The sequence below is a fragment of the Xenopus laevis genome, chromosome 2L (genome assembly GCF_017654675.1).
Source record: "Xenopus laevis strain J_2021 chromosome 2L, Xenopus_laevis_v10.1, whole genome shotgun sequence".
NCBI classification, from domain to species: Eukaryota; Metazoa; Chordata; class Amphibia; order Anura; family Pipidae; genus Xenopus; species Xenopus laevis.
This window is the reverse complement of record NC_054373.1, coordinates 165105443-165132385: the sequence shown is the minus strand read 5'-3', so window position 1 is coordinate 165132385 and position 26943 is coordinate 165105443. Positions and strand designations below refer to the sequence as shown.

General features: G+C 40.3%; 2 protein-coding genes and 1 non-coding gene across 4 annotated transcripts; 2 read left to right on the top strand and 1 right to left on the bottom strand.

The window, feature by feature from the left end:
• Window positions 1–12658, bottom strand: mtif3.L (mitochondrial translational initiation factor 3 L homeolog). The gene is made up of 4 exons (XM_018247714.2): window positions 12502–12658; window positions 9538–10028; window positions 6295–6449; window positions 1–790 (listed from the first exon to the last, which is right to left on the bottom strand). The coding sequence occupies exons 1-4, from the start codon at window positions 12525–12527 to the stop codon at window positions 584–586; spliced, it is 879 nt and encodes a 292-aa protein (XP_018103203.1). The 5' UTR covers window positions 12528–12658; the 3' UTR covers window positions 1–583.
• A 1932-nt stretch (window positions 12659–14590) lies between these two features.
• rpl21.L (ribosomal protein L21 L homeolog) lies at window positions 14591–26637 on the top strand. Of its 2 annotated transcripts, none has more exons than NM_001086258.2 (6): window positions 14591–14617; window positions 21787–21865; window positions 22972–23033; window positions 23201–23313; window positions 25456–25606; window positions 26517–26634. In NM_001086258.2, exons 2-6 carry the CDS (start codon window positions 21799–21801, stop codon window positions 26604–26606), a joined length of 483 nt encoding a protein of 160 aa, NP_001079727.1. In that variant the 5' UTR covers window positions 14591–14617; window positions 21787–21798; the 3' UTR covers window positions 26607–26634. The 2 variants fall into 2 exon arrangements, with proteins under 2 accessions (NP_001079727.1, XP_041436785.1); XM_041580851.1 differs by lacking the exon at window positions 14591–14617 and adding an exon at window positions 19691–19732 and having other exon boundaries at window positions 26517–26637.
• On the top strand, window positions 23345–23474 carry LOC121400261. The gene has a single exon (XR_005965667.1). It is a non-coding gene; the product is annotated as a small nucleolar RNA SNORA27 (small nucleolar RNA).
• Window positions 26638–26943: the final 306 nt, after the last annotated feature.

The following is a 26943-nucleotide window of genomic DNA, read 5'->3' as shown; positions in this document are numbered from 1 at the left end:
TTGATTATTTCAGAAACAATGCAGAATATTGAATTGATTGTATTTAGTTTCTTATTTCAGTATATTGAATTAAAATTTTTGCGATAGTTCCCCTTTAAGGTTGCTGCAGGACAGTGACAGTATAGCCGGCAAGGCCGATTGCTATTGGCTGCTTTCTTAGGTTGTGTTATTCTTTTTAATGCTCTTCAGGTCATTTGCCTCAAGCTTCACCAAGAGATAAAACAGTGTAACAGGGAATGTGCTTCCGGTTTGATTTATTACCTGGTGTCCATTTGTTGTGATTGTGCGTCTACTCCCATATGGGCTAGAGAACTCACACTCACCTTTCTGCACAATTTAACTGTCACCAGAAAGTCATCTCACTGACCCAAGCAACTTCAATCCTAAATTTTCACATTTTTGTTCTCTGTTCCCATATTAAAGTTATTTAGACTGCAGGTTTTTCTATTTTACATATTTTTTTTTAGTCCCCATCAAAAAAGCAAAACCCCAAACTGAATGTGACATCTATTGTTCTTGTTTTTTTTTTTCCAGGGCGAAAAAGTCTGTCATGCCCCAATGTAGGCATTTCAGTGGTGATGGTTTACACACTCCCCAGACCTGTGCTTTCTGTCTTAGATACATCTGTTCCTTGAGGCTGCTCCTTGACCTTCTTCTTCTGCTCACGTAGTTCCTTCTCAGACCATGGCCTTAGGACACACACTGCTGACCTTCCTTCCTTGATAAGTTTAGGTTTGACCACGCAAGTAGCATGTTCGGACACAGCGTCAGTTATCTGATTTAAAACTTCCTGCATGCAAAACAGAACAAAAGTGTATTTAGTACAGGTACAGGACCTGTTATACAGAAAGCTTGGGACCTGGGCTTTTCCGGAAAATGGATTTTTCTGTAATTTGAATTAGGGATGCACCGAATCCAGGATTCGGTTTGGGATTCGGCCAAGATGCGGCCTTTTTCAGCAGGATTCGGATTCGGCCGAATCCTTCTGCCCAGCCGAACCGAATCCTAATTTGCATATGCAAATTAGGGGCGGGAGGGAAATTGCATGACTTTTTGTCAGAAAACAAGGAAGTAAAAAAAAGTTTTCCCCTTACCACCCCTAATTTGCATATGCAAATTAGGGTTCGGATTCGGTTCGGTATTCGGCCGAATCTTTCACGAAGGATTCGGGGGTTCGGCCGAATCCAAAAAAGTGGATTCGGTGTATCCCTAATTTGAATCTTCATACCCTAAGGGAGTTATTTATTAAAGTCCGAATGCCAAAAACACGAAAAATTCACACTTTTTTTTTTTTTTTTAGAGATGCACTAAATCAAGGATTTGGTTCAGGATTCGGCCACGATTCTGCCTTTTTACAGTAGGATTCCTTCTGCCAGGCTGAACTGAATTTACATATGCAAATTAGGGACGGGAAGAGAAATTGCTTGACTTTTTGTCACAAAACAAAGAAGTAAAAAATGTTTTCCCCTTCCCACCCCTAATTTGCATACGCAAATTAGGGTTCGGATTCGGTATTCGGCCGAATCCAAAATAGTGGATTCGATGCATATCTATTTTTTTTTTTACTATAAAATCCGAATTTTTTAGTGGGGAAAAAAACTTGAATCTTTCAGGATTTGTTATACTCCGAGGATGGAAAACGTCCGATTCCGAAAATCCGGCATCTCAGAACTGCCGGGGTTGCATATCAGTCAATGGGAGAAGTCCAGAAGATATATTGATCTATATATCTATATGATCTATAGATGATCTATAGATATATATATTCTTTCTGAAAAAGTTTTCAGGCAGAAAATATAAAAAAAATCGTACAATCCCAATTTTTCTAGTTTTTTTTTCCCGCACAGGAAATTTTTGGCAACATGTATTGATAAATAAGGGGAAAAAACCCGTGCGGATTTGGTCGGAGTAGTTTTCAGAAAATAATGAGATAAATTGGGACTTTGATAAATGAGCCTCCCTGTCTACTAAAAAGACATTTAAACATTACATAAACCCAATAGGCTGGTTTAGCTTCCAATAAAGATTAATTAGTTATATCTTTTATCATAGTTATGGTCAAGTGCAAGGTACTTTTTTTATTACAGAGAAAAAGAAAATCATTTTAAAAAATTGGAATTATTTGGATAAAATGGAGTTTATGGGAGACGGCCTTCCAGTAATTCGGAGCTTTCTGGATAACGGGTTTCCTGATAATAGATCCCATACCTGAAAAAGTCACTAATGTATCAAAAAAGAGACTGCATATATATATATATATATATATATATATATATATATATATATATATATATATATATATATATATATATATATATATATATATATATATATATATATATATACGTGCACTGCAATGCACGTCTATAGAACTGAAGGATAGGGTACTGAAAGCAAATATGCAGTGAAGGTGTGGTTCACAGGAACTCCAGCTGTTAAAATGAATGGAGCAGCTGGCTAAACAATATATAAAGCATATGCATAGCCATGGGGAATAGGAGATTTTCCAGGGGAATTTCATTTTACAGTAATCTTTTTGTATGATAAAACAATGAACAGGATTTAGTTTTTTCATTGTTTAATCTTTTTTTTGTAGCTCTCCAGTTCAGACTCTGATCTGAATGATACAGTGAAAAAAATACCTTTGTTTTAAAGGAGAACTAAAGCCTAAAAACAAATATGGCTAGAATTGCAGTGTTTTACATCCCGACCTTACTGCAGCAGCCTAGAGGTTTATAACAGTAATGGTCCTTCACATTTTACAAAATTTGGCAGGTTATGAAAGTTTGAAAATATTTCTCCTTATCTAAACTGTGTTTTTGTGTCTGAAAATTGTTACAAAGTATCTTATTTGCACCTGCTAGGTGTTCTGTGTTCTCTGCTAAAAGCCAATTAAGTTAGAAACCTTGTTTCTTTTTCTGTTTGTTCAGTGCAGAGAAAATAGGGACTTTCCAATACAAATGAGGGACTGCAAGTTGAGCTGTCAAAAGAGGGACTGTCCCTCCGAAAAAGGAACAGTTGGGAGGTATGATAGTGTCACACATGATGTTTTCTACAGGAACATATACACTCATCTGCACTGATGGCCATCTGTGTACACATGGTGAATTTTGGCAAGAAAATGTATATTGATGTTTTTGACCAAAATCCACCCCATGTTTGATGCCACAGATGCATAATTTCATGGTACTTAAGGATGCCATGACAGTTTTGGCACCAAAATCCATTCTGCGTGGGCACTAACAGGCGAATGCTATGCTTGTCCGTGCATATTAAAGGTGGTCCAGAATTCAAAGGTTAGGTGTTCTCTCCACCAACCAAACACCATGGGGCAAATTCACTAAGATTCGTAGTTGCGCCAGCGCTCCGCAAATTCACGAAACTCCGAAGTTGCGCACAGGGGTAGCGTAAGGTTGCGAAGTTGCGCTAGCGTTGATTCGCTAAGTGAAGCGAAGTTACGCTAGCAAAGGTTAATTTGCATACGGCGCCAAATTCAAATTTCAATGGAGGAATACGTAGAATCACTACAAATGCCTGGGAAACCTTCAAAACATCAAATAAAATTTTTATTTTGCCCTACACATGTGCCCACTGTATAGTTAAGTTGCCATGAGTTAGGAAATGTAGGGGGGAAGGAGGGGAGCCCCAAAAAAATTCTCGATCTTTTTCAGCCTATCACCCATAATATAGAAAACACGCAAGCGTTTTTTGGGACTTAGAAAAAATGTGAAATTTTTTTGGAAGCAATCCCTATCTACTCTATTGCGCTTCGCCTGGTCTGAGGTGGCGAAGGAAGTCTAGCGTAAAAGGTAGCGTTCAGTACACTGCGCGCGTTAGTGAATTTGCGTAGTTACGTCCGTAGCGAAAATTCGCCAGGCGTAAGGGTGTGAAGTAACACTAGCGAATCTACGCCAGCGTTCGTTAGTGAATTTGCGAAGTAACGAAAATGCCCAACGCTAGCGAATTGACGCTAGCGTTCGGCGCTTAGTGAATTTGCCCCCATATGTGAGACTATCCTTAAAGGATCAGTAACATCAATTTTTTTAATTAAAAAATGTATTTGATTAAAACGAAAAAACACATATTAAACTTTTAAATCGCTAAGTCTTTATTAGGAACTAACTTACAGAAACTCCGCTTGCACTCCTCCTCAGAAAAGGCAATCCGGTGATCCATCGTGCAGCGCTTGATTTCTCCTCCCTGCCTTCCTTATAGGATATTGCCAGGGAGAAGAAATCGAACGACATGTCGCCTTTTCTGAAGAGGAGCGCAAGCGGAGTTTTGGTAAAACTTTGGAGTTTCTTAACAAAGACTTAGTGATTTAAAAGTTTAATATGTCTTTGTGGGGTTTTTTTAGTTCTACACTAACAAATTTTTAATAAAAAAAATTGATGTTACTGATCCTTTAAATGCCATGAAAGGTATGTTGCCCGCATAAAAAGAACATAGTGCTTGCTTTGAAAATTTTATGTTTCAGGATGACTCTTTGATCTGTCCGCGTGTCTGTTTATATTGCAATGAGCGGCATAGATCCAAGAGCTGACTATGGCATTGAAATAGCTAAAGTGACCAGACCCCTCCCCCCACATTTAAATACCCAAATTATAACGGTGTACCTTAAACTAACAATGAAGGGAACAGAATTATTTGCAAGGGCTGTTCCTTATTTGGACTTACTGTGCAACAGGGAATCCACCACCACGGGAACGGAGGAATAAAAAGAGCCCTACACATTGATACCACAAAACTGTTTATATTCTGATATTCAGACAAACTGATGTTAATGGTTAATGGGTACTGGGAAGATCATTATTCACAACATAATCGAACATCTGGGTTAAATGCCAAAAAAAGATGTACCAAATTAAAAAAGGCACATGAAGCAGAGAAAAAATATCTGCATTATACACATGGGTTGTCTTTATTAGCAAAGTTAAAGGGATTCTGTCATTTTTTTTATGGTGTCGTTTTTATTTCTAAATTACACTGTTTACACTGCAAATAATTCACTCTACAATATAAAATTTAATTCCTGAACCAGCAAATGTATTTTTTTTTAGTTATAACACTGGTCGGCAGCCATCTCAGGTCATTTGCCTGGTCATGTGCTTTCAGAAAGAGCCAGCACTTTAGGATGGAACTGCTTTCTGGCAGGCTGTTGTTTCTCCTACTCATTGTAACTGAATGTGTTGCAGTGAAGCCTGTTTTTTAATAGAGTGCTGTTCTTAATATCTACCAGGCAGCTGTTATCTAGTTATCTTCCCATTGTTCTGTTGTTAGGCTGCTGGGGGGAAAGGGAGGGAGTGATATCACTGCAACTTGCAGTACAGCAGTACAGAATGACTGAAGTTTATCAGAGCACAAGTCACATGACTGGGGACAGCTCAGAAGCTGACAATATGTCTAGCACCATGTCAGATTTAAAAATTAAATATAAAAAAATATGTTTGCTCCTTTGAGAAACGGAGTTAAGTGTAGAATTCTGCTGGAGCAGCACTATTAACTGATGCATTTTTTTTAAAAAAAAAAAAAACATGTTTGCCCATGACAGTATCCCTTTAAAAAAAAGGCCTCTAATGCTGCTGATGGTCATGCAAAACAAAAACCGGGCTACAGAAGTTTCCATGGATACATAAAGGAATGACATAAATAAGTAAACAGAAACAAAATTCTAGGTAATTTGACTACAAATATCTGTCTAGGCATGATCTCATCAGGCAGGGCAGTCTGTTGAGAGTTTTTTTGGTTACTTTAAAAATTACCTTAGTAAGTAAACTGAAGCAGCAGCAATAAACATGCCCAGACTTTAACACTGCAAACACTTTGGCTGGTACCAACAAAAATGTTAGCTTCCTATTAAAGGGATTAAAGAGATACTAACAACAGAAATTGAACCTTTTTTTACATCTATCATAACATTGTGTTTGCATGCTATCTCTAATTATCCATTAAAGTATTTGCAGATGATTTTCAATTACCCATCTGATCCCCATGTTCCTCTATGAGGGGGCTGCCATATTTGAGCTTCAGTAGTTTGTTAGCATTAGAAATTCTAACTGACATTTTGAGAATGGACAGTCAGGTTGGCAAAACAGTCAGGTTTAGGAACTTCAAGTAATAATTAATTACAAAAACAGACCTATCAGTAAAAAATGATCTACATGAGCTATAGGCAACTTTTAATGTACGTTAATATTTTGAAGAATATTTTTTAGTGTCAGTATCACTTTAAATGAAGCTGAACCCATAAGACACTCCTACGACTGTCTAATCACAAAGACAGACTTTACTTACCAGTTTGTCATTGCCCTCTGCAGAGCTCCCTTTCTGAACACTGATACGAACATGGTGCTTCTTTTCAATCCAGTGTAGGATTTGCTTTGTTTTTATGTCCAAATCGTGCTTTGCGATGCCTGCTGAGAAGGACAGCTCCTTTATTTGCACAGTACCTGCAATAAGTTGGGAAGGTGACAATTATTTAGATGGGCACCCCGTCTGAAAATAAAGTTGCAAGTTGATACACATATAAGAAATACCTTTATAGAGCAAGCAGGGTGCTAGTTCTTACTTGCATTTTAAAAAGTACAGAAAACTTAAAGTGGACCTGTCACCCAGACACAAAAAGCTGTATAAAAAATCCTTTTCAAATTAAACATGAAATACAATTTCTATTTTTTATTAAAGCATTCATAGCTGTTGTAAGCTCAGTTAAAAATCTAAGCTGTCAATCAAATATCGTCTGCTCCGCCTCTATGCCTTATGCATAGAGGCAGGGCAGACAATTATTTTCGATTTCCATTCAGCACTTACTAGATATCACTGCTCTCCACACATTCCCCCAGTTCTCTTTACCATTTAATTGTGTAGCCAGGGCACGGGGATGGACATCAGGTCCCCCATTCTGGTGCACAAACAAGATTCTGATATGATGCAAGGCTTGCCTTAATAACAGTGTCCGCAAAATGGCTACTTCCAGCTTGCTATAATTATAAATTCCTACACTGAAGAAACAAGATTCAAATCATTTATATAGTATAATTAAAGTTAATTTTACTTGACTAATGTGATAAAATAGGATTTTGAATATTTTTTTCAGGTGATGGGTCCCCTTTAATGTATTAATACCGTATCTATAAATTTTGTTAAACACCTGAAAACAAAAAGAGAAATGAAAGCTAAATTACAAAGCGTTTTTGCCTTATAAAGGTTATAAAATATACTCTATTGGCAATTTTATGAACTGAAAACTCACTTGCTTATTGATGCAGGTAACAAACCTCTGACAATGGGATCAAAAAGAATCTCCATGAAGCTCAACAGAATCTCCACTGTCCTACACAGAAACTGCAACAAAAAGCTAGCAGCACTGTAATAATAGCTGTCACACACAGCCTGGCCATGTCCCTTTCCATTTAGCCAATGGTTATAAAATCATGATAAATAAAACCTGTGTTTCTAGTTGAAGTAAATCTAGAGCAACTGAACTTGCTGATTAATTATTGAAGATGTTTCGCTTCTCATCGGAGCTCATCTTCAGTTAAACTGACTGGTACAGGAAATGCTCAGCATATAAACTCTTCCAATAATCCAATCACAATGGTGCAGTGTAACTATCCAAAGAGATGGCAAGTGAAACTCACAGCAGTTGTGAATACTGTGTTGTTACTGTGACAGAATTAGAAGAGTTTATATGCACAGGATTTCCCTACCAGTCCGTTTAACTAAAGAAGCTGTTTGGATGAGTAGTGAAACGTCTTCAATGATTAATGAGCGAGTCCAGTTGCTCTAGATTTACTTCTACTAGATATATCATGACCTGGATGAATGGAAACCTTTAGAGAAAAAATAAATCATTTTTAAAAATTTGTATTATTTGGATAAAATGGAGTCTATGGGGTATATTTATCAAAAAATTAAGTTAATAGTGAAGTTCCGCCACTAGAGTGAAATTCTGCCACTCTCCATTCATTTCTATGGGATTTTTACAGGCGTATTTATCAAAGGGTGAACTTTCACTTTCACCCATTGATAAATACGCCTTTCGAAATCCCATAGAAATGAATTGAGAGCTGCGTAATTTTACTCTAGTGGCAGAACTTCACTCTTTGATAAATTCACCCCTCAGTGAGATGGCCTTTCCGTAATTCGGAAATTGCTGGATAACGGGTTTCCATATAATGGATCCCATACCTGTACTAGTAGCAGAATTCTGCCTCCCGAAGTGTGTCAGACCTAGAAGTTAAGGTGGCTGTACTGCCAAAAAGAAAAATATTCACCCCTTGGACATCATCCTGGGGATGGCATGAGTATAATTCTTTGAAACAGTGTCAGTATTGTAAATGAAGCTGTCCATACACATCTGCTGACTTGACCCCTCCTTAAGAGGTCCTGTTTGATCAATATTGGCCCAAGGGCAGAAAGAAAGCCACTGGGCTTCAGAGTCATGTATACTTTATTACTTTAAAACAATAGCCAAAAAGTCCTATTGAACTGGTGTTGAACAAGGGGGTAGACTACCCCTTTAAGTCAGTATTTAACTGGGGGAGTCAGGCAGGGTAGTTTGAAAAATGTAGGCTACTATCTAAGTAGGGGCTGAATTTGCCATGCGTATTTCAGTAGGCTCATTTCAGCCCCATGTGGTACTAGATTAATTCTTGTTGTAATCCAAAAATCTAAAATGGAACCTACACCCAATACTAATTAGATCAGGAAACACTAAAGCCACAAATATCATACTGCATAAAATCACCCAGCACTCATCTGTCTTTATTTAAAGGGGAACTATTGGGAAATCTAAAATTTAATACAAGCTTCAACATGCTGAAATGAGAAACTTTGTAAAAATAATCAATAAAAAATTCTGTACTGTTTCTGAAATAATCAAGTTTCTCTTCGCTATTTCTCACTCAGCATCTGTTTCTCTTCATGCAGGAGTTGGGTGTCGGATAATCATTGAGAGTTAGATCCAATATATCTTATAGGGGGGCTTATTTTGCCTAGAAGATAAATTAGAGCTCGCTCTATTAAAATTACCAGACATCGTGTCTCTCTACATGCAGGATTTGTGCAAAATGCAGGGGTTTTTTGTTCGATTTTGACTGTACTGGAATTAGTTATTTGAGTGAGCTCTAATACATCTGCTAGGAAGGGAAGCCCCCCCCCTATAAGATATAATGGATCAAACTGTCAATGATTATCTGACACCCAACTGCTGCATGAAGACTGAATGCTGAGGAAACAGATGCTGAGAGAGGAATAGTGAACATAAACTTGATTATTTCAGAAACAATGTAGATTTTTTAATTGATTGTATTTAGAAAGTTTCTTATTACAGTATGCGGAAGCTAACATTAAATTTTTATTTTCACAATAGTTCCCCTTTAATAAGGGGAAGGAAGGGGCCATAGAGGCCCACAAGGTCACAACTCACCTGTAAATGAGAAAAATGTTTTTATAGCCAGTCCCATGAATTTTTTCCAATGCAAACATTCACATTTATACAAACTAGCAGCCCACCCGTTTGCCAAGAATGCATACCATGACTGGAGGAAAGTTTCTGTTTCTCTCTAAGCTTCAGTTGCTCTTCATGAATCTGTTTGCCCGTTAGCAGTTTGTAGATCGGTGGATCAGCGTTTTCCTTGATGGGAACCAATTTTAGCCCTTTTTCATCCATAATACGGATAACGTCAGCCCTATGCATGTTTCCCAGATCCTCTCCGTTGTCATTAATGATGTGAATAAGGCGGTAAGGGATCTTACGCCCAATGCTTCCAAACACTTTTCTGGCATTGGGGTCAACTTTTTTCTTTTTTACTGGTTTTCCACTATATTCATCATCTTGTTCAGTTGTGGAATATCCCTTCACATGAATCGCCAGAGGTCCCCTTCTCACGCATGTCATGGAATTTGATGTGCAATATGATGCAGCTTTAAACCACTGACTAGGCAACATGAAGTGCTTCCCAAAAAAACACCTTCCATTGTTCGCCGCTGCCAAAAATATTTTCCTAAAGTGTGCACCAGACATACTGCAATACAGAAAATAACAGATGTTCCACTTTCACAAAAATGTAAACTGTGCAGCAAAAAACAATAAAGCTCAAATAGAAGGAAAGATAAAACAGTTTCTGAAGATTGAGATCTACCAAGGTGACTTCTAATAGTCTCATATTAACATGAATTATTATAAAAAAACACAAGTTTCAGTAATTAATGTGACAGAAATGTGACAGCACTGATTACTACTGATGACAACACTGTTTATAAGTATATAATTTTCAGGACATTAGGGATGCACTTTTCAGGGTTCAGCCAAATCCCCGAATCCAGCGGTATGGATTCAGCCGAATACTGAACCAAATCCAAACCCTTCGTCAGCACCAGAAGAGCCAGTGCACAGGTAGAAGTATCCTACACATGATTTTTTTTCTAGGGTTTGGATTTGGATTGGCCAGGCTCATGGATTCGGCAGAATCTGTATCCTGATAAAATTAGTTCGGATTTCGTGCATCCCTACAGGACATTCAGGGCTTTTGTGTATTATGCTATTATAAATCATGAAGAATGGAATGCTGGTCCTTCTGAAAACATTATACGATGTATTGAATGTGCACCCAAGAACACAAAATGTTCTCCCAGACCGTTAACATTTACTTGTGCATAGCTTTTGCAGAAAAAAAAGTTACGGAACTACCATAAAGCAGACCCCTTGGCAGTTGATGGCCCAGACCAATCTTCTGTACGGTAGTTACGCCACTGCCTCGGCCTGCCAAGATGTTAAGCAAGAACATTTTTAAAGGTGAACAACCCATTTTAATCATGTTTTCCATATTAAAGGGATAGTTATCTAATGGACACACCAGCCAATTATTTTATAAAATAACTCCATGTCAACCTCACAGTGAGATTGAAATATCTGTATATTGAAGTAGCTAGAAATATAGTACATTATGTTTTGTCCTTCTGTACCAGCCCAAGGCAACCACAGCCCTTTAGCAGTAAAAATCTGTGTCTCCAGTAGCTCCCCATCTTCTTTTCTGATTCACTGCACATGCTCTGTGCTGTTATCACTTACTGAGCTTAGGGACCCACTCACAATATACAGAACACATATATAAGGCTGATTATTAATTAATACAGATAATTACTACATGGCAGCACAGAAACCAGTGCAATTAGCATCAGAATTTAATAATCAGCCCTGTAGCATCAGCTTATATTACAGACTAACCTCATTTTCTGCTTGATAATTAGTGACGAGCCCTAAGCTTAGCTTCTCAACAGCTGCTCAGAGCCCACTGAGCATGTGAGTGTCACAGACACTTTCCAAGATGGTGACCCCCTGTGACAAGTTTGAAGTCCTGGATCATTGCTGCTATTGACAAGCTGAAACTTTAGGCTGGTGCAATAAGTTCTGTATATAAAATATGGAATTTTTAGCCCTATTCATTTTTAGGGTTTAGTTCTCTTTAAATAGTCTATGTGTTTAATTGCCTTCCCATAAATTGGAGCTTTTTGGTTAATAGATCCCATACCTGTTGCAGCAGGGGAGGCTGCAAGAAATAAATGCTCAGATTCCGGAATGATAGATCCTGTATGCACATAGTTTTCTATTAAAAATAAGCAAAGATTTCGGTGGTGTTTATTGTGACACCATTCTGAATTTTTAAAGGTCCAGCCACACTGGGCGCTTTGGGGAGCTTTGGTCACCTGGTGACTAATCACCTCGTTTTTGCGGCGACCAATCTCCCCAAACTCACTAAAATGAAAAAATGGCTAAAATTAAAAAACGCCGGTGCTAATCACGCGCAGCGTTTCGTTTTCTGAAGTTGCCTGAAGTTTCCTCGTGAGGCAACTTCGGAAAACGAATCGCTGCCTGTGATTAGCGCCAGCATTTTTTGTTTTAGTCGTCGCAGAGTGAAGAAAGGCGTTTGGGGAGATGGTCGCCGCAAAAATGAGGTGAGTAATTGCCACTTGCCAGGCGACCAAAGCTCCCCCAAAATGCCCAGTGTGGCCTGACCCTTATAGATTTTACTGAGACAATAACACTAAACTTACACACTTGATTACAGCAATTGCCTTACGAGTAGTTGTATGAATTTAGTGTTTATTGCCAAAGAACTGCCTTCACTGGAACTTCAGATAGAAGAAACTGTTCATGGAGTGGACAAGAAAGCACAGCCAGATGGAATTACTGGTATTTTCAAATAACTGAGCTTCCCAATGGTTTCAGATAAGGCTTTTAAGCATATCAGTGAACCTGTCACCTAACATCACGTGACCTCGCCTCCCACAATACAGTATTGCTGGGTAGTTGAGGACAAGCCCCCCTGACTTTCTCCAGCCTATAACAGCAACCACTGCGGGGACGGCTCCCATGGGAAGGACAGTACAGACAGACGGCGCTGGCCAAGGTTAAGAAGGCAGGACACAAGCGAATTGCGACCTACAAACAGCGCTTGACATAGCAAAGGAGGGGGTGGCGCCATATACACACTGTACCTGTCCTGTCTTGTGTTTTCAGGCATACAGGAAGGACGTACGATACCCTACAGGTCACATGACAAAGACTTCCTGTCGAGCGATGTCAGCCATTTTGCTACACCCAACCAGTGTCAATAATTGTGCCTTAGCAATGTCTGTGGAGGCACGTACAGCTACGAAGCTGTTGTTCAGTGACATTTAAGGGAACAACGAAACTTAACACAAATAATCAGGGCTGGTTTTAGTAGGAAATGAAAAATATTTGCCCTTGGGGGTTGTATATAGAAATATTTACATTATAAAGACACTTTATGTGAAGCAAATGATAGGTATTGTGTTCAAAAACAGGAGGGTTCCCAACCTGCTGTATTTAACTGCAACTCCCAGCAGTCTTTGCAACACCTGGAGGGGCTGCAGGTTGGACTCCTAATAATTTATGCCTCCCTAAAAGTTAACTTAAAGATGACCCACCCCTGAAAGGTTCCTGCATTGCTAGAAGTCCCCCGTTTTCTCTAAATACAGTCCCTGCACTGATCTCTTTATGAGGTTAGGAATCAAGAGTAGTAGTGAAACTACATGGGCGTTTTGATGTTTTGGGGACCAGAAGTTGTTACAAGGGTTGCCCCCTTTTCTGGAAAAAAATACCGGCCTTCCTATATATTTATAATTTTTCCCTATTAATAACATTGGGATCAACCATTATTTTTACCGGCCAGGCCGGTAAAATACCGGCCAGGTAGCAACCCTAGTTGTTACTGAAATGTCCCGACTTTCTCCTTGATCTTCTGCACTGAACAGCCAGAAAAAGATACAACGTTTCTAACTTAATTGGCTTTTGGCAGAGAACCAAGAACAGCCACCAGGTGCACTTGCATACTTTTATAACAATTTAAGATAAGCACATAAGTAATTGTAACAATTTAAGATAAGCAGGTCACTTGTGGAAACCGACTTGCAGCTTAAAGGGCAATTCACCTTCATTAGCAAAACTGTAATAACATAAAAACTAAGAAATGTGTTCAAACTTTAATAACCTGCCAAATTTTGTAAAATGAACATGGTAATTAGGGGATGTGGCCACCAAAATGGGTGTGGTCAACAAATTCTGGTGATACGTGTGCTAGTGTTGTGTGGGCCGGCCCGATACCAGCAGGACCCCGGGTTTACCCGCAGGTCAGGCGGGTTCGGGCTGACCTGGCACTATCCTTCGCGGGTGTAGGTTGAGCTCTTCTCCTGCTCTCCCCGCCTGCCACCATCAAATGCCGGCTTCTGACATCTGGGTTCTTCTGTTAATAGAATAAATAGTTGGGAGGTATGTGACCCCATCTAAAAACAGGATATAACTGTATTGTTATTGCTACTTTTTATTACTCATCTTTCTATCCAGGCCTCTCCTATTCAAATTCCAGCCTCTCATTCAAATCAATGCATGGTTGCTAGGGTAATTTGGACCCTAGCAACCAGACTGCTGAGATTGCAAAAGGGAGCGCTGCTGAATAAAAAGCTAAATAACGCAAAACCAAAAAAAAAGAAAAGGTTACTCAAAGGTGAACAGCCCATTAAAACATACTTTATTTATCAATTTAAAAGCATAGACAGTTCAGCATAAGGTGCTTTGGACAGTACAGAAAATATTGGGAGAGCTGAATTTATGTATTGGTAAGATTTAACACTAAAATCAGCCTATAACTGTTGGTGGGATGGGGAGTGTTGCAGTTTGATAAATCATTTCTATCCCACCCACAAGAGACATGGGGCAAATACCGTCTGTTTATATTTTTCTATAAACACTGAGCAAGCGGACATGCTCATTCTGAGGTGACACAATTCAGTCACTATACACTGCTGACGTTGGTAAATTATAACCACGCCCCTCAAAGTCCGGCCCAGCCCTTCAGGCCGCCATTTATGTGTCTATATCGTTTGCCGGTATTATATTCGCAGAAATATTGACTGTGTATTATTTCAAACACAGACTGCGTATTTAGACGGACAAGATAAGCGACGCAAGTTCAGTGGACAGTGTTTATGAGGTTTGACTGCGGACAGGCAGTGAGTTGGACAGACGGAAATGCTTCATGTCGGGGAGGCGGAGCCTGAGTTCTCTCTTTCCGCCGGACCCGCCATCTTCCAGGTAGCCGCATGAGAGCTCGGGCTCCGATATTTGACTGAAATTAACTTAATTGGCTTGTGTTGTTCGCTGTGTAACCCAACTGGCTGACGGGATTGCCTTATATTATACATCTGAGGGCGAATTAGCGCTTTCCCTGGCGGTGTGGGTTGGGCACTTAGTGTTTGGGGCCTCGTACTTCCATGGCAGCCCGGTGATGGCGTGTGCGCCTGTAGGAGCTGGACGTGTTGTTGGCAGTGTGCAGGCCCGACTGGCAATCTGTGGGTTCTGGTAAATGCCAGAGGGGCTGCTGTAAGTCATAGAAAGTGACTACTAAGTGGGCTGGTTGGGCCTCTGTGTACTACGAATGCTAGGGCCTAATTTGACTCCCAGGCAAGTCCTGTCAGTGTGTAGTAGAGGGAGTAGTGATACACTCAGCAGTGCTGTTACTTTGGGAGGAGGTTGTTGGTAATGGAACATTGTATGGAATATCTATTTATGCATACGGCCCTACCTGTCAGTGCAGGACGACTGGGGTTAAGTTCTCCTCTCTGGAGGCAGGACAAACAATTAATGAATTTTAGACTCCTCCTCTTCCTGTGTCTCCTTCCATCCTCAGTTTTTTTGTTTGTCCTGCTCGGAGGTGGACACATCATTCTTCCTCTCCACATTTTTTATTTTTTATTTTTCTTTTTTAATTGTGCGCTCTACACTATATTGAGCCCCCTAATATGGTAGTGTGCTTGTAGTGTATTGAGACCTTCCTGTACACATCTATTCAGGTGAGCCCTTTTCTTTATTGTGTGCTCCTTGTTCATTTCCTTTATTGCTGAGCCCTATGAGTGTGTGCTCCGCTCCTCGCTGAGCAGCGTTATATCCCCTTTGTGAGCCCTCTCTCACCCTTTACTGGCCGAGATTTGTGAGCTCCTTTACACCCTGTATGTATTAGAGGCGCATTCAGGATGACCGGCGGTTTCCCTTACCATCCTGCATTTATTGGGTCTATCCCTGCGCACGGCTGCGCTTAGAGCCGCATGGTGAGCCGCGACCGCCAGTCCTTGGCCGCCTCCTGCTCCTGACGTCACTTCCGCCGCGCCTCTCTCCAAGACGCGCCAAAGTTTTCAGCGCATTGCGGTGACGTCATCAGGAGCGAGACAGGCTGGTACACGCAGCACAGATAAGTGCGCTCGTTTTTCACTACTTGGGCTAAATCATTGAGTCACACGGGGAACATTCAGTATTAGCTCTGTTTTGTCCAATCTATCATCATGGCACATTCTAAGGAGCTTTTTGACTTAATTGAGGACTTTTCTGAAACTCATAAAAGGCCTTCCAGACCAACTAAAAAGAGAGGGAAAAAGAAGGAGGCATCACATACCTCTCCTTCCCCTCCTGTCCTCCACAAGATGTCAAAATCTACCCATTCAGCAGACTCTGACGATGGTTTACATCCTCCAATGCCTATATCTGCTATTGCCACAGTCCATGCTAGTCAGGACCCTCCTACACCAAATTCGCCGGGCCCAACCAGCCCTGCTCATTCTTCTCATTCACAATCTGCACCACAAGATTTTTCTCCAGCTTCTACGGCTACGAATCAACAATTTTCACAATTCTTTGGATGGTTACAATCACATATCCATTCGTCAGTCCAGCAGGCTGTGGCTGGCCACTTACCTATTCCAACTAGGTCTAGACCTAAGACTAGACTTCCTCGGAGTAACCATTCGGATTCTTCACAGTCTAATTCTAATTCAGTTTCAGACTCAGACTCTATTGGCAGTGGCTCCTCTGATACAGAATCATCGGCTTCTGAAGAGGCTAATTCCTCTAAACAACCTGATGATATCAAATTACTTCTTAAGTACCTTTGTGATACCCTTGAAATTAAGGACACACCTTTACCTGTTTCCAAAATAGACAAGGTTTTGGGTAACACCCACAAGAAATCCAGGGCATTTCCCACTAGCAAATCTGTTACTCAAATTATATCAAATGAGTGGTCTGAGCCAGACAGACGGAACACTGTTCCACAAAAATTTTATCCGAAATATCCTGTGGCAGATGAGCTCAAGCAATTTGCAGACAAATCGCCTAAGGTAGATTCGGCTATAGTTCGTTTATCACGGAACACTACACTACCAGCGGAAGATGCAGGCTCTTTCCGCGACCCTATGGACAAGAAGATGGAGTCGGCTCTCAAGAGGGATTTTATTCACTCAGCAGCAGTTTTACGCTCAGCATCAGCTTCTGTCAGCGTGGCACGCACAGCCAAGTTTTGGTGCCAAGAGCTTAAGAAATCCCCCCTTGTCAAACATTCAGACATGGCGACCACGATAGATAAACTATCTATCGCTCTTTCCTTCCTCAGCGAGGCCTCACTAGATGTTACTAAGTTAACCACTAGAGCATCTGCAGCATCCATCACGGCACGACGTGCTCTTTGGCTTCGACAATGGTCGGGAGATACCGCTTCCAAACACAGATTGGTATCACTTAAGTTCGAAGGAACCCAGTTGTTTGGCTCAGAGCTTAAACAAATCATTTCAGAAGTAACAGGTGGAAAGGGCGCATTCCTCCCACAGGGTAAAAGACCCAACAAAATTATCCACAAACGCAACTACCATCACAGATCTTGGGGATCCTACTCGCGCCAATCTAACAGAGGTCGCTCAACCTCTAACAATAGACAGACAGATTACAAGAAATTCAAACCGTGGCAATCACAACAAAAGAATACTAGGAAAGGGGGTCCTTCCAAGAGTCAGGACTCCTGACTCAGTAGGAATCGATTCCTTAAAGGTGGGAGGCAGACTCCAACAGTTTGCAACAGTATGGCAAGCCTCCATTTCGGACACCTGGGTTCTCAATATAATTACTTCAGGCCTCCGAATCTTTTTCACTCGCTTCCCTCCAGCCTACAGGTTTGTGCCTTCAAAAACACCTTCAGACCCTGTCAAAGCGACAGCCACCACTTCCATTCTGTCGGACCTCCAGGAAAAGGGAGTCATTTCCTTAGTTCCCCAAAGGGAACAATTCCAAGGTTTTTATTCAAATTTTTTTTTAGTCCCAAAAAGAGATGGCGGTTTCCGCCCAGTTTTGAACCTACATCCACTCAACAAGACTGTCAAATACCAGAGATTCAAAATGGAGACTATTCGTTCCATAACAACAGCCATTCCACCAGGTGCATTCATGACAAAAGTGGATCTGAAAGATGCCTATCTTCACATCCCAATTCATCCAGATCACTACAAATACCTCAGGTTTTTCCTCAACCACCAACACTTTCAATTTCAAGCCATGCCCTTCGGGTTGACCTCGGCACCACGAGTTTTTACGAAAGTGCTGGGAGCACTGGTGGCAATGATTCGCACCCTGGGCGTCCACATCTATCCATACCTGGACGATATTCTAATTTTTGCAGAATCAAGCCCAAAAGCTCATATGGCGACACAGTTATGTCTTCATCACCTTACTCGCCACGGCTGGATCATAAATTTTCGAAAGAGTATTCTAACTCCAACTCAATGTCTTCCCTTCCTGGGCATGGTAGTCAATTCTACCCTCCAAAGTCTTTTCCTGCCACCGGACAAAGTTCTGCATATCCAATCAATCATCCGTTCCTTACCATCCCAGACAGCTTCAGCATATTCGGTTCTTCAACTTTTGGGTTTAATGGCTTCGACCATAGACGCAGTGCCATTCGCAAAATTCCACATGAGACCTTTGCAAAGGCAGTTCCTCAAACTGTGGAACAAGGATCACCAGAATCTATCGCAACAGATACATTTATCGGTGGCGGTTCGAGAAAGCCTCAATTGGTGGTCCAGGAACGACAGTCTTACCAAGGGCAAACCATGGCATCTACCGGCTCCGGTGGTAATCTCCACGGATGCCAGTCTCCTCGGCTGGGGAGCATCATGGCAGCACAGATCTTGCCAAGGCCTTTGGAACCAGCAGGAGCGGAATCTCCACATAAATATTTTAGAGATCAGAGCGATCTTCAATGCTCTACTTCACTGGTCGCCACTTCTCCAAGCTTCACATGTTCGAATTCAGTCCGACAACAGCACGGCAGTGGCGTACCTCAACAAACAAGGGGGTACGAGAAGTGCAGCTGCAATGCGAGAGATAGCCAAGATTATCAATTGGTCGGAGTCCCATTCCACCAATCTCACTGCCATTTACATTCCAGGCCTGCAGAATTGGCAGGCGGATTACCTCAGTCGCAACACTCTGGATCCCGGCGAATGGCAGCTCAAGATATCTGTGTTCCAGCTAGTCACCGCCAGGTGGGGCAATCCATGTGTCGACATCATGGCCTCCAGGCACAACTATCAGGTACCCCGATTCTTCATGGGAGAACTCAGGCTCTTCGACACACAGAAGCCTTGTTTATTGTTTTTAAGGGGCCTACATCTGGTTCTCCTGCCTCCAAGAGAACTTTGGCTAGATGGATAGTGGACACCATTTCTACTGCTTATTCTCAGTCAGGCAGGCCCCCTCCCTTGCAGTTGAGGGCCCATTCCACTAGAAAGATGAGCACTTCGGTGGCCTTCCACAATAACGCCTCATTGGAGTCGATTTGCCAGGCCGCCACTTGGTCTTCCCCTAATACCTTTTCAAAGTTCTACAAGTTCGATTTGTATAATTCCGATCAGTCGGATTTTGGACGGAAGGTGCTACTAGCAGCGGTAGCACGTAGTTAGCTTCCTTTAGTTCCAAATTGTTAGTTTTGGATGTTTACTAGTTCCATACTTTTTAGTTCCCTACCCTGTTTTTGACGGCTTTGGGACATCCCCAGTCGTCCTGCACTGACAGGTAGGGCCGTATGCATAAAAGGAGATTTACTTACCTGGTAAAGCTCTTTTGCATAGGCCCGTACTGTCAGTGCAGCATCCCGCCCTTTTTTTGGTGTGGGTGCCGGTTGCTGCCGATCCGTAGCTAGATAGGGAGTTAGTTCTATTCTATGTGTGTCTCCATTCACAGACTTTTCAACAAACTGAGGATGGAAGGAGACACAGGAAGAGGAGGAGTCTAAAATTCATTAATTGTTTGTCCTGCCTCCAGAGAGGAGAACTTAACCCCAGTCGTCCTGCACTGACAGTACGGGCCTATGCAAAAGAGCTTTACCAGGTAAGTAAATCTCCTTATCTGTTATGTAATAGACCGCCTCAGTCATGGAACTGTTGTTGCAGCTCTGGTAGTTGTTTATATTTGCTTTCCCTGGTGGGAATCGAACTCTCAACCGCCCAGGAGCCCTCCCTTCCCCTGGAGCCAAAACCGACCAACAGTGGAGCCCCTGGGCCCTGATGTGCAGCTGCCGTTACAATTACATGGCATTGCAACTGCTGACAATCTCTAATATGTATTGGAAAGTTGCCTAGACTAGGTTGAGAGATCCCCCTTTATATATGTCTATTTTTATGCAGTTACAAATGGTGCCTAATGAGATCACTGGGGCGCTGCCTCACCAATACCATTCTGTTACTGGTAACCCTGGGCTGGTGGATGCTTTAAAAGGCAAGTCAACCCCAACATTAAAAATGTGCCCTAATGAAAGAACTGCAACTATCCATTAAATATTTATTTTGAAAAAATTGAGCTTTTAGGATAAGGGCACAACGCTGCCTTCCTGCTGGCTAGAATCTAAATAGCAGGCGGGATGACTCTTCATTTTCCGAAGTTTTCTCATGAAAGTTATTTGTAAAAACAAAAAAACAATTGCCATTGAAAGCAGCATTTGCTTAACTCTTGGTTGTTACTGTTTAAACAATGTTGCAAAAGTCTTAGTTCCCAGAGAGAGAGAATATAGTAAACAGAAATCCTGTACAGATGTATATTGGAAATTTGCTTAGAACTCCGTTTTTATTTTGGGTTTCATTTGCCCTTTAACGAAAAATGTATCCACCTTGTGGTACTTTTTAATGAGCACCCCTGCCTTAATCTAGTCTTCCAGGCATCTCTCCCATCAAGCTTGGGTGAACACATGTCTTCCATGAACCGGCACAGGGAACAGACCTCAGGGAAAAGGCAAAGGTGGCAGTTGGGCGCTCAGCAAACAGTACCCCGGGCTGGTGGTTTTTTTTTTTTTTTTTTTGGGGGAGAGCAATTCCAGCCCCAGGTAACTGAGTTGAATCACTGGTTTCTAAAACTACTGCGCCCCCAGTGGTGTTACCCTCCCCTCTCCTTTGCAATAGTGTGAATTACAAATATAGTACAGGTACCTTTCATACATGTCTTTGTAAAGTTAATTAGGTCTTAGGACCTGTTGTAAAATGTTGATTCAGTGCAGAGGAATAACCATGCTCTGTATGTGTTGTTGTGAAGACTAGAAAATCTAGCATATGTGCAAATATTCAGAGAAACAGCCTGTGCTTTAAACATTTCCAATGTATTGACTGTTGGATGTTGTAGGTGTAGTTCACCTGTTAATTAGTATGCTATATTATAGGAGTCCAGGTTTGGCATCCGTTATCTGGAAACCAGTTATCCAGAAAGTTCCAAATTATGGAAAGGCTGTCTCCCATAGACTCCATTATAGCCAAATAATCCAAATTTTTAAAAACAATTTCCTTTTTCTCTGTAATAATAACAGTAGCTTGTATTTGATACTAAAATATAACTCCTTATTGGAAGCAAAACCAGCCTATTGGGGTTATTTAATGTTTACATGATTTGCTAGTAGATTTAAGGTACAAAGATCCATATTACAGAAAGATCCATTATCTGGAAAACCCCAGGTTCTGAGCATTCTGGATAACCGGTTCCATACCTGTACTTTTTCTTGGCAACATTTTTAGCCCCACTTTATTTTATCTTTTTACAATTGCCATCTTTTCTGCTTTTTTTACAGTTGCCACCCAACAGCCCAAAACCTATGGGGGTTACAATTTTAATGTTCCTTTCTTTACTTTCATGCTCTCTCCTATTCATCTTCCAGTCTCTCACTCAAACCACCACCTGATTGCTAGGATAAATTGGGCCTTAATGACAGATATCTGTCCATTTCAAACTGGAGAGATACTGGAACAAAATGATTCAAAGCCACAAATAAATGATAAATTGCAAATTCTCAGAAAATTGCTCTATAGCCTACTAAGTCAATTTAAAGGTGAATTACACGTGTAGCCAGTGTATTTGTAGTAAGTATTATGCCTTACTGATAAATCCTTGTGCTTCTTTGATAGTAATCTGCAAAAATGACCAACACAAGAGGAAAAAGGCGAGGAACTCGTTATATGTTCTCCAGACCCTTCCGCAAGCATGGTAAGTACTCTATCACCTGGGTGATGTCTGGTATTTTCTGTGGAACAACCTGTCTTCCTTTTATATTTTCTCACTGACATTTCTCTACCCATTGTTGGCAAAAGAAAAAAAAAAAAACTAAACCCGTCATTAAGTGGACAGTGAATAAGTTGTGGAAGTATTCTAGGACCAATACCACAAAAAGAAGCCCATAAGCAGGCTGTGAGCTATGATTTTTGTTAGAATACTCTGTGTAGACTAGTGATGTGTGGGTCGGGTTTTCCCTATCTGTACCCACCTGACTTCCCTTTATAGACCCACGCCAACCCACCAATGTCATCACAAAAGGGCCGGGACAAGCAGGCCTGTGGCTATAAAGTTGGAAACTGGCACCGCCTCCTGCAAAGGGGGGTTGCGAGGTCAGCCCGACCTGCGGTTATCATGCCGCCAACACATCACTAGTGTAGACTTCAATGAATTTTGCTGTAAAACTTAATCTAACAGTTCAGTGTAAATAAAAACAGAATAAATAGGCTGTGTTAAATGAAAAAAAATTCTAATATATTTAGTATGTATAAAGGCTGGAGTGACTGGATGTCTAACATAATAGCCAGAACACTACTTCCTGCTTTGCAGCTCTCTTGGTTTCCACTGATTGGGTACCAGGCAGTAACCAATCAGTGATTTGGGGGGGGGGGGCACATGGGTCATATCTGTTGCTTTTGAATCTGAGCTGAATGGATCAATTGCAAATAACATTTATGTCCCATGTGGCACCACTTATAGTCACTGATTGACTCAGAGTTAGTGTTCTGGCTATTATGTTAGACATCCAATCACTCCAGCTTTTAGACATGACATTACACCTATTAGAAACATTTTTTTTATTTTGCACAGCCTATCTATTTACCCAGTTTTTATTTTTACTCTGAACTGTTACTTTAAAAACACTCACCTGTAGCCTGGAGCTGCTGTGCTTGAATTGTGTTGCATACGACTGGATCAGAAGCCACTGTTTTCCGTTATGTTAAGAATTTGCAAGTTTTATCTTCTATATTATCCAGAAGTAATACATCCAGCATTATTGGGATGATTGTTAAACATATATGTTTTTTATTGTCTTACAGGTGCCGTACCTCTGTCAACTTACATGCGCATCTACAAGAAGGGTGATATTGTGGACATAAAGGTAAGAAACACAATAGTTTATACATGACGGCTCTAGCTGTTGGCAAAATCAAAAAATGCTGTAGGATTTTACAGTTCAGCAGCAAGCTCAGTTGTTCATCAAGAATTTTGCCAATTCTAAGCATTTAAAAATGGGACCACTTTATAGTTTTTTAATTTTTTGTCTAGGGTATGGGCACAATCCAAAAAGGTATGCCCCACAAATGTTACCACGGCAAGACTGGCAGAGTTTACAATGTTACACAGCACGCTGTAGGAATTATTGTGAACAAGCAGCTCAGGTAAGTCCTACTGCTCTTTAACACTTGCTAGTAAGCCCTTTTCACTTTACCATTTGGATCTTTGTGTCTACAATGGACATTCAAGAGGGCAACACAAATATCCTTCTAAAACCCAGGCAAATTCTACATATTTTGCTTGTGTCCTGTCAGAGGAAACATTTTTTTTCCCATCATGCTGTATAGCAAGTGTCAGGTCTAAACAAACAGAGGAATGTATTCTTATGGTGACCATGCTAAAGGACTGCGGATGTTTATTTAGAGGCACATTTATCAATTTCAAATTCATGCGAGTGTTTAAAAACTCCCCTAAACTCTCATAAATTTGTAATTCAACCAATCGAAATAAAAAAAACAAAATTTTTTAAACTGGAATAGACCTGAAAACTCAAAATTCGATTCAAGTTTTTTTTTTTTCCCCTGGGGGGGGGAAAGGAATGTCAGGAAGGCTGCAAACAACTCAAAATTGATCCCTGGACATCTCCCATTGACTTAAACAGCAATTTGGCAGGTTTTAGGTGGCGTATATTTGTATTAAGAGTTCTTAAATGGCCAGAATATGATAAATCTCGCAAATCGAATTTGAATTATTTTTTAAAAAAATCTAATTTGATTAACTCCTAGTCTAATTTAAAGAGATACTGACACCTGAAATTAAACTTTTTTTACATCTATTATAATATTGGCTTTGCAAGCTACTTCTAACTTTGCCATAAAGTATTTGCATGATGCTTTTACATTACCCGTCTGATCCCCCATGTTCCTGTATAAGGGGGCTGCCATATTTGTGCAGCAGGAGTCAGTTAGCATTAGAAACTGTAACTAACAAGCTGAGATGGGACAGTCAGGTTGGCAAAGTAAGAGTGTCAAGAGTGTCAGAGAGTCAGGCTTAGGAACTTCAACTAACAATTATATACAAAAACAAACCTCTCTGCAAAAAATGATCACCATGACCTATAGGTAACAGTTAATGTACATTCATATGCTAAAATTCATTTTTTAGTGTCAGTATCACTTTAACTGTTTTGACCATTAAAAAACTCTAAATTCGAAATTTCAATTCGAACCTTGATAAATCTGCCCCTTAGTGTACAGTCCACTGCAATGCTGATTGTTCTTGCCCATTAAATCATACAAACAACTAAGGTTGCAAAAAGTCTCTTGCCTGCAGGGGGGTGTTTTGATTCAAAGACCACTACTGTAGCGCTTCCGACTGCAATTATTGAGATGTTACAGGCAGTGATTCCTGATATTTTGGTTGCTGCATCTCACCAGAATGTGTGCAATCGGTTATCCGGAAAGCTCTTTATAACGGGAAGGTTTTCTCCCATAGTCTCCATTTCCTTTTTTTCTGTAACAAGACAGTACCTTGTACTCGATCCAAACTAAAATATAAGTAATACTCATTAGAAGCAAAACAAATTACACAGACCCCCTTATCTGGAAATCCTCTGTTCCTGAGCATTCTGGATAACCGGTCTCCTACCTGTAGTAATTTTGGTTTTCAAGAGGAAGCTAAGAAGTCTTATCTACAAAAAGTCATGTGCTAGATGAAGAGGTTGCTAGTTTATCTCTCATAAAATCACCACATCTGGACACACGGATAATGCTCAAACTCAGAAGATAGATCTTTTTGCAAGGTGCACCAAACTGCAGATTTAGCAAATCAGACCGGTCTGGACAGAGAATTCTGCCCTTCACAGATGAATGATCCAATATGTTACAGGGGGGCTCCCTTTCCTAGCAGATGAATTAGAGCTCACTCAAATAACTGATTCCAGTACAAACAAAATCTAATAAAATAACTGCCTTTTGCACAAATCCTGCATGTAGAGAGACATGAGGTCTGGTGATTTTAACAGAGTGAGCTCTAATACATCTTCTAGGCAAAAGGAGCCCCCTATAAGATATATTGGATCATTCATCTGACACCCAACTGCTGCATGAAGACAGAATGAGGAGAAACAGATGCCAAGAGAGGAATAGTGAACATAAACTTGATTATTTCAGAAACAACTAATTTTTAATTGATTGTATACTAAAAGTTTCAGCATGATAAAGCATATCATTTTCATTTTCACGATAGTTCCCCTTAAGTTCTATGCTTAAATATTGATTGTAGTTCAACTATAAATATTATTTTAGGGGCCGTATCCTTGCCAAGAGAATCAATGTCCGCGTTGAGCACATTCGTCACTCTAAGAGCAGAGACAGTTTCCTCCAGCGCGTGAAAGAGAATGAGAGGAAGAAGAAAGAGGCCAAGGAAAAGGGATTATGGGTCGAACTGAAACGCCAGGTCAGTGTACAAATGCTTTAACAGGCTAATATTAAACTGCAGATGGAGCTGTAATTATATAATCTGCTAGAGGCTGATACAGGTCTAAATCTGCTATTTTGGTGCTTCCTCAATGACTTGTTGCCTCTGGTTATACATAATGATTATAATCAACTTTGTGTATTTTTACTTTCAAGGGGTGGTTCACCTTTGAATTTACTTTTAGTATGTTATAGAATGGGCAATTTTGAGACACTTTTCAATTGACCTTCATTATTTATTTGTTTAATTATTTGCCTTCAGCTTCTGAAGCTTTCCAGCTTTCAAATGTGGGTTAATGACCCCATCTAAAAAAACAAATGCTCTGTGAGGCTACAAATGTATTATTGCTAGTTTTTATTCCTCCTTTTCCTATTCAGGCCTCTCCTACTCATATTCCAGTCTCTTATTCAAAGCAATGCATGGTTGCTAGGGGAATTTGGACCCTAGAAACCAGACTTCTGAAATTGCAAACTGAAGAGCTGCGGAATAAAATTCTAAACTCAAGCCACAAATAATAATAAAATAAAATGAAAACCTATTGCAAATTGCCTCAGAATATCGCTCTATCATTTTATTATTATTAAAATATATTTATATAGCGCCAACATATTGCGTAGCACTGTATCAGACAAGTTAATTTAAAGGTGAACTACCCCTTTAACATAATAATTGGAGTAAAAGTCTGGGCAGTGTTTTCATGCTGCTCTGTTACTTTCCAATGCTCGATGATGATATTTCTCCTAACTATTTGCTTTCTGAGCAAATATGAGTCAACCATTTCACCGGTTCTGAGAGCATTTACAAATTGCTATAGAATTGAGACAATCTGGTTAATTTCCAGAGTGTATAACAAAGGGTTAACTGTATATATTTTTTATCTTCCTTACAGCCTGCCCAGCCCAGAGAAGCTCACTTTGTTCGGACTGGTGGTGTCGAGCCACAGCTGCTTGAGCCTATTCCATACGAGTTCATGGCATAAATGCAATTAAACCTATTTCTTTTCCAACTGACCATTGTCTGGGTTTTTTTTAAAAGCTTTTTCCCACCTCTACCAGTTTATTCTGTTTTGCTAGATCGGTTTAATATTAGGATTCCCTTGGTTCTATACAGCCAATGTTTTAAAGCAAGGGTCAAATACAAAATTGTATTGGACACTTCTGACACCCATTTACATTCACTATACCTATTACTACACTTATTTAATTTGTCCTTTACTTATTTTAGTTCACATTTTTCTTATTTATACTTGTACTAACACATATACATATATACACTATATAAGTATGCACTTATATAATATATTTAATTTTACTTTG

Excerpts from the sequence above, each read along its gene's own strand:
- mtif3.L (XM_018247714.2), bottom strand. The coding sequence starts at position 12,527 with ATGCCTGAAAACACAAGACAGGACAG. Across the intron at positions 10,029-12,501 it reads GAAAACACAAGACAGGACAG|TATGTCTGGTGCACACTTTA; the intron begins GTACAGTGTGTA and ends TCTGTATTGCAG. Across the intron at positions 791-6,294 it reads CAGAGGGCAATGACAAACTG|GAAGTTTTAAATCAGATAAC; the intron begins GTAAGTAAAGTC and ends TTTTGCATGCAG.
- rpl21.L (XM_041580851.1), top strand. The coding sequence starts at position 21,799 with ATGACCAACACAAGAGGAAAAAGGCGAGGAACTCGTTATATGTTCTCC. Across the intron at positions 21,866-22,971 it reads CAGACCCTTCCGCAAGCATG|GTGCCGTACCTCTGTCAACT; the intron begins GTAAGTACTCTA and ends ATTGTCTTACAG. Across the intron at positions 25,607-26,516 it reads GGGTCGAACTGAAACGCCAG|CCTGCCCAGCCCAGAGAAGC; the intron begins GTCAGTGTACAA and ends TCTTCCTTACAG.